The sequence below is a fragment of the Condylura cristata genome, unplaced genomic scaffold (assembly GCF_000260355.1).
Source record: "Condylura cristata isolate star-nosed mole 26May11 unplaced genomic scaffold, ConCri1.0 scaffold00005, whole genome shotgun sequence".
Taxonomy (NCBI): Eukaryota; Metazoa; Chordata; class Mammalia; order Eulipotyphla; family Talpidae; genus Condylura; species Condylura cristata.
Window position 1 is genome coordinate 66,881,589 of NW_004567106.1, and position 13,311 is coordinate 66,894,899.

General features: G+C 54.6%; 1 protein-coding gene across 1 annotated transcript in view; it reads left to right on the plus strand.

Annotated features, from left to right (window-relative positions):
* Positions 1 to 13,311, plus strand: part of TBXAS1 (thromboxane A synthase 1 (platelet)) — a 133,218-nt gene that overhangs the window by 113,689 nt on the left and 6,218 nt on the right. Inside the window, exon 10 of the mRNA XM_004677212.2 lies at positions 12,937 to 13,028. Coding sequence (XP_004677269.1) covers positions 12,937 to 13,028 — 92 coding nt within the window. The remainder of the gene's footprint in view (positions 1 to 12,936; positions 13,029 to 13,311) is intronic.

Consider the following 13,311-nt stretch of genomic DNA (forward strand, 5'->3'; position numbering starts at 1 on the left):
AGAGTATCTGGTTCACCCTCGCGGCAGGAGACCGAGCCTGAGCCTATAGGCCTCACCCAGCTCAGTCCAGCCAGGGCTGGAGTGCCTTTAGCCATGGAGGTGGCTAGATGCCTCCCAGCCCTGGAGGGGCGCGGCGCGGCCATGACACAGGCACCTCCAGCGGCTGAAGGGGCCCCAGTCTGGCCCCACCTGCGCGCAGGGGAAAGGCAGGGGCCCAGGCACGGGAGTTGCAGGGAGGCTCCCTCAGATCTACAGCCACAGTCAGGTGATTAACACGCACTGGGCAGGGCTGTGAGCCCGGCGGCTAGGGGAAGGGCGCGCACTGCCGAGTGAGCTGCACCCCCCACCCCCCGCCCCATAAAACCACGGTAGATGGTGCGGGAGCTCGTTTCCATTCTGTTCCAAAATGTTGTTTAAGTGCCTTTATTGCTTCTGTGCGAAAGAACACAAACGCGTTTTGAAGATTGCTTCTGCAGAAGCCTCACCTCTAGGAAGTCTTGTGAGACCCCCAATCCTTTATACCCCTCCCCCTCCAAAGGAAGGTGGGTGGACACCAGGGCGCCCAGGCCTCCCCCATCAGAGCCTCTGCAGGGTGTCTCCACCCCAGGGACAGTTGGGGGCCCCACAATAGCTGTAACAGGGGTCTCCCCCAGCCCACCCCTGGGAGGTGACCCTCTGGGGTGTTCTGGTTATGTGGTATGAGGGGAGGTTCCACTCTGCTGCTCCTCAGGCCTCCAGGGACCACCTGCAGGCCAGATGGCTGGAGCCTGGCCAGGGACAGCCACCCTCACCCTGGCCGTCCCCTCCCCCCTTGGCGACTGGAAAGGTACTGCATCCCCTCCCACCCCCAAATTTAATTTTTGTAAAACATTTCCACCCCAAGACCTGCTCCTTCAGCTCCCAAGGGAAGGCAGGGACAAGGAAGGTCAAGGGTCTGGAGCTCGAGTTAGCCTCACCTCTGGGTGGGATTGCACTTAGCTCAGCCACCTGCGAGGAGCTTTCCTCATCAAGGGTTCCTTTTCACTGGCGTCACCAGCTGCGGGAAATGGGGAAGGACGGAAATCAAGTGGGGTGCAGAGGCTGGGGCGGTGATGGGGCCGGGGGGCTGCAGCCAGGACACGGAGTCGGGAGGCAGCTCATGGCCGTGAGGCCCGCTCAAGCCACCACCGGGGTCTGGGCACCCCGTTGCCTCCTGTGCAAGTGGGGCCTGCGGCGACCAGCTGCAGTGGTGAGGAGGCGCCCTTCTCGGGTTTTGGCACAGGGAACAGTCAAGTGCTCACAGACTGGGGGGGTGGGGGGGAGGTGTTCCCGCAGGGGCAGGTGAGGTTGGGAGGCCTCTGGGGCCGCTCTCCCTGAGGGTTGAGTGGAACACGACAAGCAGGTGTGGGGAAGGGGAGGCATTTTCTGAGTGACCCTGGGTCAGCTCCTTTCCGGCTATAGAAGTCTTCAGGTAACAGCCACGTGAGTCAGCGAAGGACGTGTCCATCTGGGCAGCAGAGTGGAGAAGCCTGCTGACCCCAGTTCTCTGCTTCTTCCATCCCAGGGAATGGCGTCAGGCAGGCAGCCTCCAGCGCTCCAGTAAGGTCTTGGGCCTGAGAGCAGGTGCTCATCACGGGGGTGCACTGAGTAACAAAGGGGTTCCCAAGGCCTCTTCCTGATGCTCCCAGGTTGAGGGAAGGCTGTGTGTGAGCCCAGAGCGTTGGGGTGGATGACACGTGCCAGCCAGGCGAGGGTCTGGCTGTGGCCTGATCGCATTGCTGACCCAGGGACAGAGGGCTGGCAGCCCCTTCCTGATCTTCTAAGGTTTAGCTTCTAGCACCTTCCACTTTCCCCCTGCATGGGGACATTCTGGCAGCCCCCCCAGGGCAACCCCAACTGAGTTCTCCTCATCAGCCCTTTGTTTCTGCCTCCTCTGGGGTAACCCCACACTCAGCTGACATGGTCTCTAACCAGCACTGTCAGAAACACACTTGGTACCGGCCCCTCACCTCCGGTGCCCCAGCCGAACAGTTAGAGTCTCTCAGTGGCGCGTTCCCAGGCATCCTCACTCAGCCCTTCCAGATGTGACTACTCCCCATTTTACAGAGAAGCAAACGGAGTCTTGTCCAGACCTAATAACGTGCCCCTGCCTCGAGCCAGAGCTGATGGCTTCCACATCTCCCCTCCCAGCTCTGCCTGCCAAGCGTGAGATCCAAAATCTCAAGCGTTATAAAAAACAAAAGCAATCAGTTGACCCTTAGATTTCTTTTTTAATGTCAAAACGGACTCAGTTAGAGTTGGGTGTATTTTAAAGCCCAGCTGGTTTAATGGCATTGTGGGGGCGGGTGGGAGCCTGCCCTCTGTGCTGGGGGTCCATGTCCCCACGAAGGGACTTGGGAAACTTCTCTGTGTCTGCACTTTCCTTTTTATCATCCAGTGACAGATCTCCGAGTCCATGTGCCGGCTGAGAGCCTTGACTGACTCTCTCTTCCCCTAAAGCAGCCCACAGATGTGCCTCATTCCCGGAATTCTTCAAAACCTGAGACCTCTGGTCACTGTTCTTGAGCAGAGAAGAATTTTTTCTTTCTCTTTTTTTTTAAGCTTGGGTCTACCCCTCCCCACTTCTATCCTGAGATGTGAAAATGGAATGAGCAGGCCAGAGGGAATTTAAAATGAGCTGGAAATAAAAAAAAAATCCTGCTACAATAAATCGCATCACAGCGGAGATCTCTATCTAACCAGAAAATTCTCAGCCCAGACAATGGCTCATTTCTTTCAAACAATATTCAATGCTACAGAATTCCAGACCAACAAAAGGATTTCTACAGGTTCTTGGAGTTGGTTGCAAAGGGATTTAACCTACATAGAAAAGAGAGCTGTTCAATTATAGATTCCCAGGCGTGAGGGCGACCTTTGTAAATAAATGGTGAGGTGCTCACTGAAAGCTTGGCTGCTTCCCTGGGGGCGTCTCACCTAAGGACAGTGCGAGACAGAAGCTGGCGTAAGCTGGAGTGAAGCCCGCCCCAGAGGGGCTTATGGATAAATATTTGGGTAGCAATGACTGCCCGGGGCTGACCGGGGAGGAAAAGGCTGCTTTTCTCCCAGGCCCCCAATGATACATTCTTATAAACAACCAGGCACCACATGCTTAGGGCTCCCAAGCTCGTTTCCTATCCCCTATCAGGGAGAGGGTGCTCCGAGGTTGGCCAGTGAAGTGAAGGCCGGAAGAGGAGGGCAGGAGGGGCTGCAAGCCAACCTTCTAAATTTAACATGTGGTTGCTTTTAGGCCAAGTGGATAACAAATAAATTCCAGTGCTTAAAGTTCTTATCTTTGTTTACCATTTCCCCAAACTGTAAGGGACCCGCACGTGGACTTTCAGACTGAATTATCTATGGCGAGGCGCAGAGGAGTGAGGGGGCCTGGGTCTGGCTGGGGGGACACAGAGCGCGTGGCGCCCAGGACATGTGCCCGATGTGGCAGTGAGTGGGCTCTGCCAGGTCCCGGGCTGTCTGGCGGAACGGGCACCAGCCCAACCCGGGCAGGGAAGCCACCTCTGCCCCCCCCCACCCCCACCTCGCCCAGGGCTCAAGAACATTCTGGGCCAGTCTCCAGCGCACACGAGGCCCACCCGCCAAGTTAAGTTCTAGACATTTGAAAATTCTTCCTGTTGACATCCCCTTGGGCTAGGTTCTGCCCTCGGCGAGTCCCCAGGATGTGGTGGGGCCCACCCTGGCACTTTACTCCGGGCAGTGTCCAGAGGGCTGAGGCTGCCAGGTCCCCCCTCTCGGGTCCCTCTGTCCTGCGATCAGCTCTCAGCAGGGTGCATCTCTGTCTTCTCACTCCAGAGCCCTGAGCCAGCTCTGTGTGGCTGAGCTGGACACATCTCCCCTGGGACCCCCAGCTCAACTCTGCCAAAGCTGAGCCCCTCCCGGAGGGCCCCGCCGGCCCCCACGCCCAGCTTGTCTTCAGCCACCCAGGAGTGAAAAGTGACTGGTCGCTGCTACCTTGTTCCGCTGCCCCCTCCCCACCCCAGCACAGCCCGTCTCCCTGCCAGGTGGCAGCCAGGCTGCCCGTGAGTGCCCTTCACCACCTTTTAACCCCTTCCCAACCCCTGTGCCCAGAGAACTGAGTGGTCCAGGCTGGTCTTGGCCTCAGTAGGGAGCAGGCGGTGGAGAATCTTCCCGAGCTCTCCCTCCCTCCATCTCTTCCATCCTCTCGTGGGCCCAAATCACGCTCGTCACATTGGCCTGCTCAAGTGCAGTGGTCTCGCGTCTTCTAGTTCCCGCTCTTGCAACTGTCCTACACGTCGTCAGATGGCAAAAAGGCCCTTTTCATCGCGTGGTCATCAGAAGCCTTCAGTGGCTCCCTAGTTCCATAATAATAAGTCTTGGAATGAAGAAGCAAAGCATTTCCCAAATACACAGGAAGGAAGCGCCATGGTGTGGGACGGCGGCGCGTGTCTCCTTTCCTCCTTCCCCAACTCTATTCAGAGGCTGCCTGGTGCCTGGGAGAACAAAAAGACTGTCCTCAAGCTGAATGCTGTCTACTTTCTCCCATGCCCAGAAAGCGGACAGGGTGATTTAACTACCATTTACTTCCTGGATTCTTTCTTTTTATTTCAAATGCAATCACCTGGAAGATTACACGCTTATGGAGAGAATGGGATGTTAAGGGTTACAGAACAGCAAAAACTCAAATCTAGTTGATTTGGGCACGTGTTTTATGCTTCCGAGTGCTTGTGTCTAATAATTGAAACGATTTTTTTAATTAGGTAATTAAATGGATCTTATTTGTTCCCATGCGCCCTCCCCTCCCCCCCAAACCATACCACAGGCATAAATAACTCAGCTCCCCAAATACTATGCTATTTTTTTCTCTCAACCCTTCCCTGGAATGAATAAAGAGGGTGGTTACATTTCAGTGTCTTGGAGGGTGCTAGCGAGAGAAGAAGTGAGGAGCCCACAGTTTAAAATACTGGGGGGGCCTGGGGGATCAACAGCCACATTTCAACTGGTTCACTGCTAAATGTTTAGGCTGTGGCACAGCCAACTTGTGAAGCTGTTCACAGTGTCTGCTAAAGCGATATAACCTTTCTGATGCAGCGGGTCTGCACGGGGTCTGGACCCAAAGGCTGTGTGTGCATATGTTCCCCAAAGCCACGTATAAGAAAGCGCTCCTCCTGGCCCCCAAACTGGGCACAATTCAAATGTCAGTCAACCCACCTGCTAACAGAAACTGCACAGGCCAAGTACACCAGGAAGACCCATGGGGTCACTGTGGGGGACAGGGCAGGCCCAGAGGGGAAGTCTAGGTTCTGGAAATTCCATTTATAGAAAGATTTTTTGTTGTTGTTCTTTTAAAGATTTATTTATTTATGCATACAGAGCTGGGGTACAGGCCAGAGGTGCAGGGGCGGCGAGAGAATTCACCAGAGACAGAGTGGGGAGCAGAACAGACCAACTGATGAAGTACACTGCTGAGGGGAGCAGTGGGTGGGCCAGGAGAGGTCTGCCGTGCCATGTGGGTCACCTCCGGGGTGGGGATCGAGCTCATGCTAAAGTGGTTTCAGCTTCCCAGTGCTGTGCTTTAACCTGCTGTGCCACCAGGGAGGGCCTATAGAAAGGTGTTTTAAGCCAAAAATTACCTCAGGTGTTAGAAGTCATTCTGGTGGGTCCATGTGGAGGGCTTCAAGAGGCAACAGTTGTTCTGTCTCTTGAGCTGTGCTTCCTTTATGGCATTCATGGAGCTCTGCACTTGGTTTGTGTTACAGTTCTCTGTTTGCGGGTTATTCTTCCATAAAATGTATGGGAGGGAGGGGAGAAGGAGAGGGAGGGAGGGAGGGAGGAAAAGAGAACGAATGAGGAAGGTCTAGACAGCTTGGGGAATCCTTGGAATCTGTAAACCTGGACACAGTTCTGACTGCTGTTTACTAACCGTGTGACCTTGGACAAGCCTCTAACCTCTCAGAATCTGTTTTTTTCCACTTATAAAATAGGCAACAAAAAACTGCCCTACCTTCCTCTCAGTGCCGAGTGAGGATCAGATGATATAATGGATGTGAAAATCCTTGGTACGCTGCAAAGTACTGCAGGAGACAAAATATTAATATTATCATAGATCTCGGAAGACAGGAAGCCCCGCGGGGGGGCAGCACTATCAATATCGCTCAACCCAGGGCCATGGCAGGGAGGGCCGTGCGCAAGTGTGTGTGCCGGGGAAAAGGGGTGCAGGCTGGGGAGAAGGGGAGAGGGGGTGCAGGCTGGGGAGAGGGGGTGCAGGCTGGTTTGTGTTTTCATTCCATCTCCTCACCTAATCCCTTAATGGCCTGGGCCTCGGAGTACTTGAGTATCTCGGCTAATCCATGTGTTTATATGAGATGGTCTGTCTCTCCTTCTAAGTGGGTCTAAACAGAAGCTGTGCATATTCTTCTGGTTACTTTTCCTAAGGTACGGGTGCAGGTCTACACCAAAATCTGCCAGTTTTTTTCAACTAGTAGGCAGAGCTTTCTGGGCACTGGCTGGGCAAAACTACCATATAGCTAGGTACCCCCACCTCCTGTGACCCCCCTCCCAAGTCCATGGCTCCAGTTCCCAAGCCCTGAACAGCTCACTCGGTCCTCAAGTCCATCCGTGGAGGTGGGGCTGGAAGGCGCTCAGCCCCCCAGTTTATGGGTCAGTATGGAGCCCCATCTAGTCCTGCCCCAGGACCCCGGCACTCACCTTGGAGATTGGTGTGACGGGATGACTTTTCTTCTGCCTTTGTGGCTAAAAGGGCAACATGAAGGTCACCACATTTTCCACGGTTTGGTTTCATATTATAGTGCTGTTCCCTGGAGAATGAGAGCGAATGGACATCTTATTCTTCGTGTGGCTGGGTCGCCCCGGGCTGTCCCCGCGCTAGAAGTCCGTGTCGTGAGGGACTCGAGCTCCCTGCTTCCAGAGCGCAGGGCCGGCACCATCTGGCCACTGCAGAAGTTCCCACGGCCGACGGCAGGGGTGAGCCCGTGCAATGCTGCCGCTGAACTGCTTTGGGGAGCAAGACGGACACCTCCTTTTCTAGCTCCTTCAGCAAAATAGGAGAATATTCATTTTTCCATTTGGCCCCTGAGCCTACAGGAAGTCTTTTGGAAAGCAATGACATTTTTATGTTCTTTTTCTCATTTACATTCTCTGTCGCGTCTGCATGTACCCTGTGCGGGCCTGTGTGTAGCTATGAGTGTGTGTGTTTGTGCAGCACTCAAAGGAAAATGATACACAGAAATCTAATTAGAGCCAAGGAAGATGAACAGAAGAGGGAAATATAACTTCCTATTTAAAACAACTTACCGACGGATTTTCCGTAGCATTCCTTAACCCTCAGGTTTCTCTGTAACACTGAAACATGGGTCTGACTGAGGGAGGAATTAGACTCTGGGTGGTGAACATAAAATCGGACAGAGGTTGCTGTACAAGGCTACAAGCCTGAGACTATAAATGGTATCAACCAAGGTTACTTCCATAGAGAAATTTTTCATTAGCAATTTAAACAAATAATTACCAGACTGTTTGGAAAGACTAAAGATAGAAAGACTAAGAGACCTTAGCTATAAAATGAGAAGTTACCACCCACTGAAAATTAGAGATGAAAAAGTATCCCTAAAATTTCAGAAACTGAGAACTACTACGTGTCCACCCTTGACACAACTCAGTTTATTTTTTTTTTAAGATTTATTTATTTGTGCATACAGAACTGGGGTACAGGCCAGAGGTGCAGGAATGGTGAGCGGATTCACCAGAGACAGAGTGGTGAGCAGAACAGGCAGATGGAGGAAGTATACTGCTGAAGGGAGCAGCAGGGGGGACAGGAGAGGTCTGCTGCGCGCTGTGGGTCACCTCCCTGGCAGGGAATGAACTTGTGCTGAAGGGGCTATGGACACGTTGTGCCACCAGGGAGGGCCCTTAACACTGTCCTTTGCATTTAATGCTCTTCCTGGCCTGAAATTGGAGACTGCTCTGCTCAGAAGCCCCAGTTCTCCTGACACTCTCCGCTGAGACCCTCCTGGGCCCTCATCAGCGCAGACACTCAGCCTGGAGGTGGCTCAGCCCACTGCAGGCAAGGGGGTGTGGGGGGGGATTGGGGGGGTGGGCACTAGGTTCCGCCCTCCCCCCAGCCAGCTTAGTTCCCAAAGAAAAGCGCCTCCTCCCTTCCCCTTTCCATGTCAAATGAATTGTACCCACCTCCCCCAGCAATTTTTAAATTTGGTAATTTTTCCTAGATGCAAAGGAAAAACATGTCATAGCTGTGTGTCACGAACTTTTCCGCTTCATTTCTTGACCGCCCACGGGCTAGCTCCTCCCTCTCTGTCCAAAGCGGCGCGGGGTGAGGCACCCGCGGGCCCTTCTAGAGCCGCATGAAATGCTGCTTTTCAAATCTCTACTTACTGTGCGAGCTGTTTATGACAGAAACCTTCAACCTGCACAAACGGGGGGGATGACTGAGGGACCCCAGGACCCACCACCAGGCTCAAGTGTCAATTTTGGTCTCGGGGCTCCCCATCCCCTCCTCTTCCATTTGAGTTCTTTAGTCCCAGACATATCGAGCTACCTATATCTTAGTATCTCTCTAGTAGAAAAGGACTCTTCTAGAACACGACGACCACGACACCATCAACACACTTTGAAAATCGCAGCGAACCAGTTTCCTGAAAGCACCCAGCGCCAGCCAGGGTTCCAGGTGCCGCGATGGAACCCTAACTTCTGTTTTGGCTTGTCTGGGCCAGTCTCCAAGCCAGCCCGCAGACCTACCTGTCTTGTTCTTACCAGAAAGGCCTCGGTTTGGAGGGCTCCTCCGGCCCCCAGCCTCCTGTTGCTGGGCCCTCCCTGTTCTCCTACCTCTGCTTGCACTTGACAAAACCCCTGCTGGCTTGTGCCCTGAGGTGTCTGGATGCTCCTAGTGGGCAGGAAGGGCCCGACTGTCTCTCGGTTGTCTTCTGGAGCCTAGCACCATGCCTGGTCCACAGGAGGCACCCACCGCGGATGAAGGCGCACGCAGAGGAATGGCTTGGACAGAACCTCACACTGCTCCAGGCTGTCCCATACTCCGCGAAATGGTTTCCTGCGAAGCCTGTTTCCCAGGAAAGAATTACTCGTTCCTTCTCGAATCCCCAGTACCCAGCCCTGTGTCTGACCCGTGGTAGGTGTTTTCTGAGGAATGGCCCAAGTAAGCGCACCTGGGTTTTCTACCCCAAGTTCTGTGTGTGTGGCGTTGGGGGCACAGGCTTCTCTCTCTGTGAGCCCCATTTTTCTCATCTCTGGGATTCAAGAAGCCTTGGGAATCTGGGTGGCTGCAGTCACGCTGGGGTAGAAAGGCTTGCGAGTGGGGAGTCCCGTTCGCCATGCGCTTGCTGCCCCCTGCTGGCGGGACTGGCTCAGGACTCTTTGTCCCCATTTTCTTGAAAGCACCACCTGCTTCAGGCCCAGCGGGGGGCCCAGTGGCTGGTGGGGGGCAGATCGTCCTGGGAGAGGCTTGAATTGCCTCGCCCCGCCCGGTTCGGTTCAATGTGGAGGCCCTAGCTCCGTCCACCTGAGCCTCCGCAGGGAGAGTCAGTCAGTGGTGGAAGTTCACTAACTCACCTCCCCTGGCAAATTACCACTGCCTGGGGGTGGGGGTGGGGGGCGTCAAAGGAAGAGCTGGTGCCCAGGCACTCCTCCGACCCCAGATTAAATCCCTGGGGTTGGGGGGCAGGGCCCAACCTCCATAAATCGTGAAAGCCCTCCAGCTGCTTCTAATGTTCAGGCACCTCTAGAACCCATTAAACCAAGTTCATGTTTGCAGGGATGTGTCAAATCAGAAGACTCGGGCACTGTGAAAGCTCATCTATGGGAAGAAAAGTGAAGGTGTTGACTTGAAAATAGTTTCCTTAACTACCTTTCAAAAGTTTTCTCCTCTTGACAAAAGCAGGCCATTTCCAAACTGCCTATTTGGGGTAACCTCTGGCCGCTGCTCCCTGCTCTTTCTTGTTGAGATGTTCAGATAAACTTCCAGTCTGGTGCAGGACACCAGGTTTCCTTTTTTCCTTGTTTATGCTTTGCTTTTTTTTTTTTTTTGTAAGATTTATTTATTTATGCATGCAGAGCTGGGGTACAGTCCAGAGAGGCCGGGGTGAGAGGATTCACCAGAGACAGAGTGGGGACAGGACAGGCAGATCTACTGAGATCCACTGCTGAGGGGAGCAGCGGGGAGACAGGAGAGGTCTGCTGCGCCATGTAAGTCAGCTCCCTGGCCGGGGACTGATTTTGTGCTGCAGTGGCTGGGAAGAGCTTTAAAGTGCCGCGCCAGGGAGGGCCCAGTTTTGCCTTGTTAATGCTCCTTGCACTGCAGAGAGCAGAATTCAGCTGGTGCTAAAGTAAGCCCAAAATGAGAACTTGCTGGAAGGGGCGGCCAGGAGCAGGCGGCCCAAAGAGCAGATGGCAGGCAGGAGCTCTGGGGCCCAGGGACACGTGTTCAGCCCCAGCCTCGGCCCCTCTGCAGCAGCATCTAGGGCATTCTCCTTCCTCTTGGCAGCTGCTGTTTGAGGCCCTGAGGGGGGCAGGGCAGAGTTTGACTCCCCTGTGTTCCACTTCCGCCTGCTGAGACAAGCTCCTTTTCCTCTGCCGGATCTGAACGTTTACATTGACTGAGTTGGGTCAGACCTGCCCGGGGACCAGCAGTCACAGGGCGTCCACACCATCTGTCCTTGAAAATACGGGGTCCTTATCAAAGGGTCAAAGAGCAGGGAGACTGCTGGCGCAGCGGAGGGCATCTAGGGCTTCCTCTCTTCCGCCGCCTCTGACGAGTCTCTGGGCTTTTGTTTTCAACTGAATGTCGCTCTCAGAAACATAGAAGTTTTAAAATTTGAATTGTTACCATTCCTCCTTAGATTGTGCGATGTTATTTCTAAGTGTAACTATGGGGACACTGAACTCACAGGCAGAATGGTGAAAGTGACACAGTTTGCATTTTGTGATTCATGGGACAGAAGAGACAGAAAACAAACCAAACTAGTCAAGACTGGAAGGAAATAGGGTGCCTCAGGCCCCCCCCCCAAGGGAGTGCTCCCCAGACATGAGGAGGCTGGAGGGAGTCAGGCCTCAATGGTGCCCAAGGGGCTGCCACTCCTGCCAGTCCCCAAACCCAAGCGCCAGACTAGCCCGAGGCAGGGTCCAGGGGAGTTGCCCAGGCATCCCCTTTATCATAGCCCGTCCCCAGACTCACGGTAGGCTCCGATGCCCCAAAATCTTTAATCCTCTGGACCTGGTGAGCCAGGCCCAGCACCAAACCTGCCCCTGTTGTCCCACTGTGCTTCCAGACACCCAGCCAAGAGAGACGGTTAAGACTCAAGAGGGAGACAGGGCATTAGAAGCTTGCGCCCGGGTCACTTGTGGGTGCAGGGCTTGTGCGCCGCCCTGCTGGCCTGGGGTGGAGGAGGATGGGTGGGTAAAGGATGAGCTTCTGTAGCCCGAGTCTCGGAAGCAAAGATAGGGGGAATCAAGGATCATTTTCATTTGATGACTGCGTGGGGTTCCCTTCCTTGTCCTCCAAATTCATAAACATTAAACGGCCCACGTTTTCTGCAACCTGACTTCTTACCGCTGGAATGTCCACATGATGTGGGCCAGCTGCACCGGAGAGATCATGCTTTCCCTGGACTGCAAGACTCCAGGTGTTTGGCCCCGGGCCCCACCTGCTACCGATCTCCCAAGCTCCCTTCCGCCCCATGTTTTCCTCACTCAGCTTAGCGCCTCCGCACGTACCTGCTGTGTGCCCCCTCGCGGGAGTTTCTGTGCTGCTCTTGTCTGTGGGGTGCCCTGGGCTCTGCATTTCTAAGGTTGCTGCTGAAGCGGGTTGCTGGAGGGGCAGCGGGGCCCACCAAGGTGGGGCAGTGAACGGGAGGGCAAGGCCGCGTCTGCAGCTTGGACTTGCCCTGGTGCTGCCCCCTGCTGCCCTGGGAGGGGAGGACAGGAGAAAGCAAAGGAAAAGCCAGGAGGTCGCCCACCAACCCCTCCAGGGAGGGAGCCCGAAGCCACGGGACTGAGGGGAAATCCTGATGCAGGGAAACTGGTGCAACAGCAGTAAGCCTCCAGTGACCCCGCTCGAACCCATCCCAGCCACAGGCACACCCAGATCTGTTCCCCAACTCACCGAGTGTCTCTCCTCCTCAGGCCAAGTGACAGTGTCCCGCCAGGGGACGTTAGGGTTCCCCATCACAGGAGCTGGGTTCTCGCCTCTTCACAACTTTACCCCGAGGATCCAATCAGTATTTTCCCATATGTCCTAATCTGACGGGTGAAAAGACAGAATCTCGCCTTTTGATTGCATCTGCCATCATGGCCGCCGGCACTGCTTCCTCTTTCCCGACCAGTTTCTCTGGCGTTTCTTGTCTCACTGTCTTGCAGTGGCTCTTTGGGTTCTTGTGACTATTAAGCTTTTTTTTTTCCCACTTCACTCTTTGACTTTTAACTTTGCCACGGACTGATTACCACCGGTGTGACAGCCTTTCTAAGCGGCTCCTGCATCTAAGGAGAGGGAGATCAGCTGACTAGCAGGCCCGCTGGGAGGAATAAACCAGCCGAGCCTGTGCCTCTAACCTGCCAACCTGCGTAGCATCGGCTCCAAGAAACGAGCAGTTGTGCTACCCCCCACTGTTTATAAGCAAAATGCTCTGTCCTGTACTCAGGGACCCCCGTGGCCCAGCCAGACCTGCTTGTCCTCAGTAAAGCTACATGCAACAGGACATGTGGACTCTGCCCAGCAGGCAGAGTGCCCCAAATGCAGCGTGGGTGGGTGGTGTCGGCCCATCCCGTGGAGTCGACCCATTCTGTGGCGTTTCTATCAACGCGTTTGCTAAAGTGGGAGCAGGACTTTGACATTAGTGGGGAGGCCAGGACACCGCATGCTCCGTCTCAGTTGACAGTATTTTACTCTGAATCCTCCATCAGCCGGCCCCCGAGTACTGCAGCCTGCAGGAAGGCCTGCCCTACCTGGACATGGTGATTGCAGAGACGCTGAGGATGTACCCACCGGCTTTCAGGTATGCCTGCAGGTGCCATTGTCCATGCCTGAACCATCACTAACACTGGATTCGGTCCCTGGAGGTACAAGGCCCAGGCCTGGGTTCCCTGGCATCCCCAAGGGCACCAGACACAAGGCCTCCCATGCTTGTGGCCAACCTATTTGGGTCTGAGCCATTTTCTTACAGGTTAACACCTTCTCAGAGCTTTGGCAGCCTTTCTTAGCATGGCCTGCCTCTGCAGCCCAAGCCAGCCTCCTGGCCTCCTGGCTTTGCTCACTCACTCACTGCAGCCAATTATTGA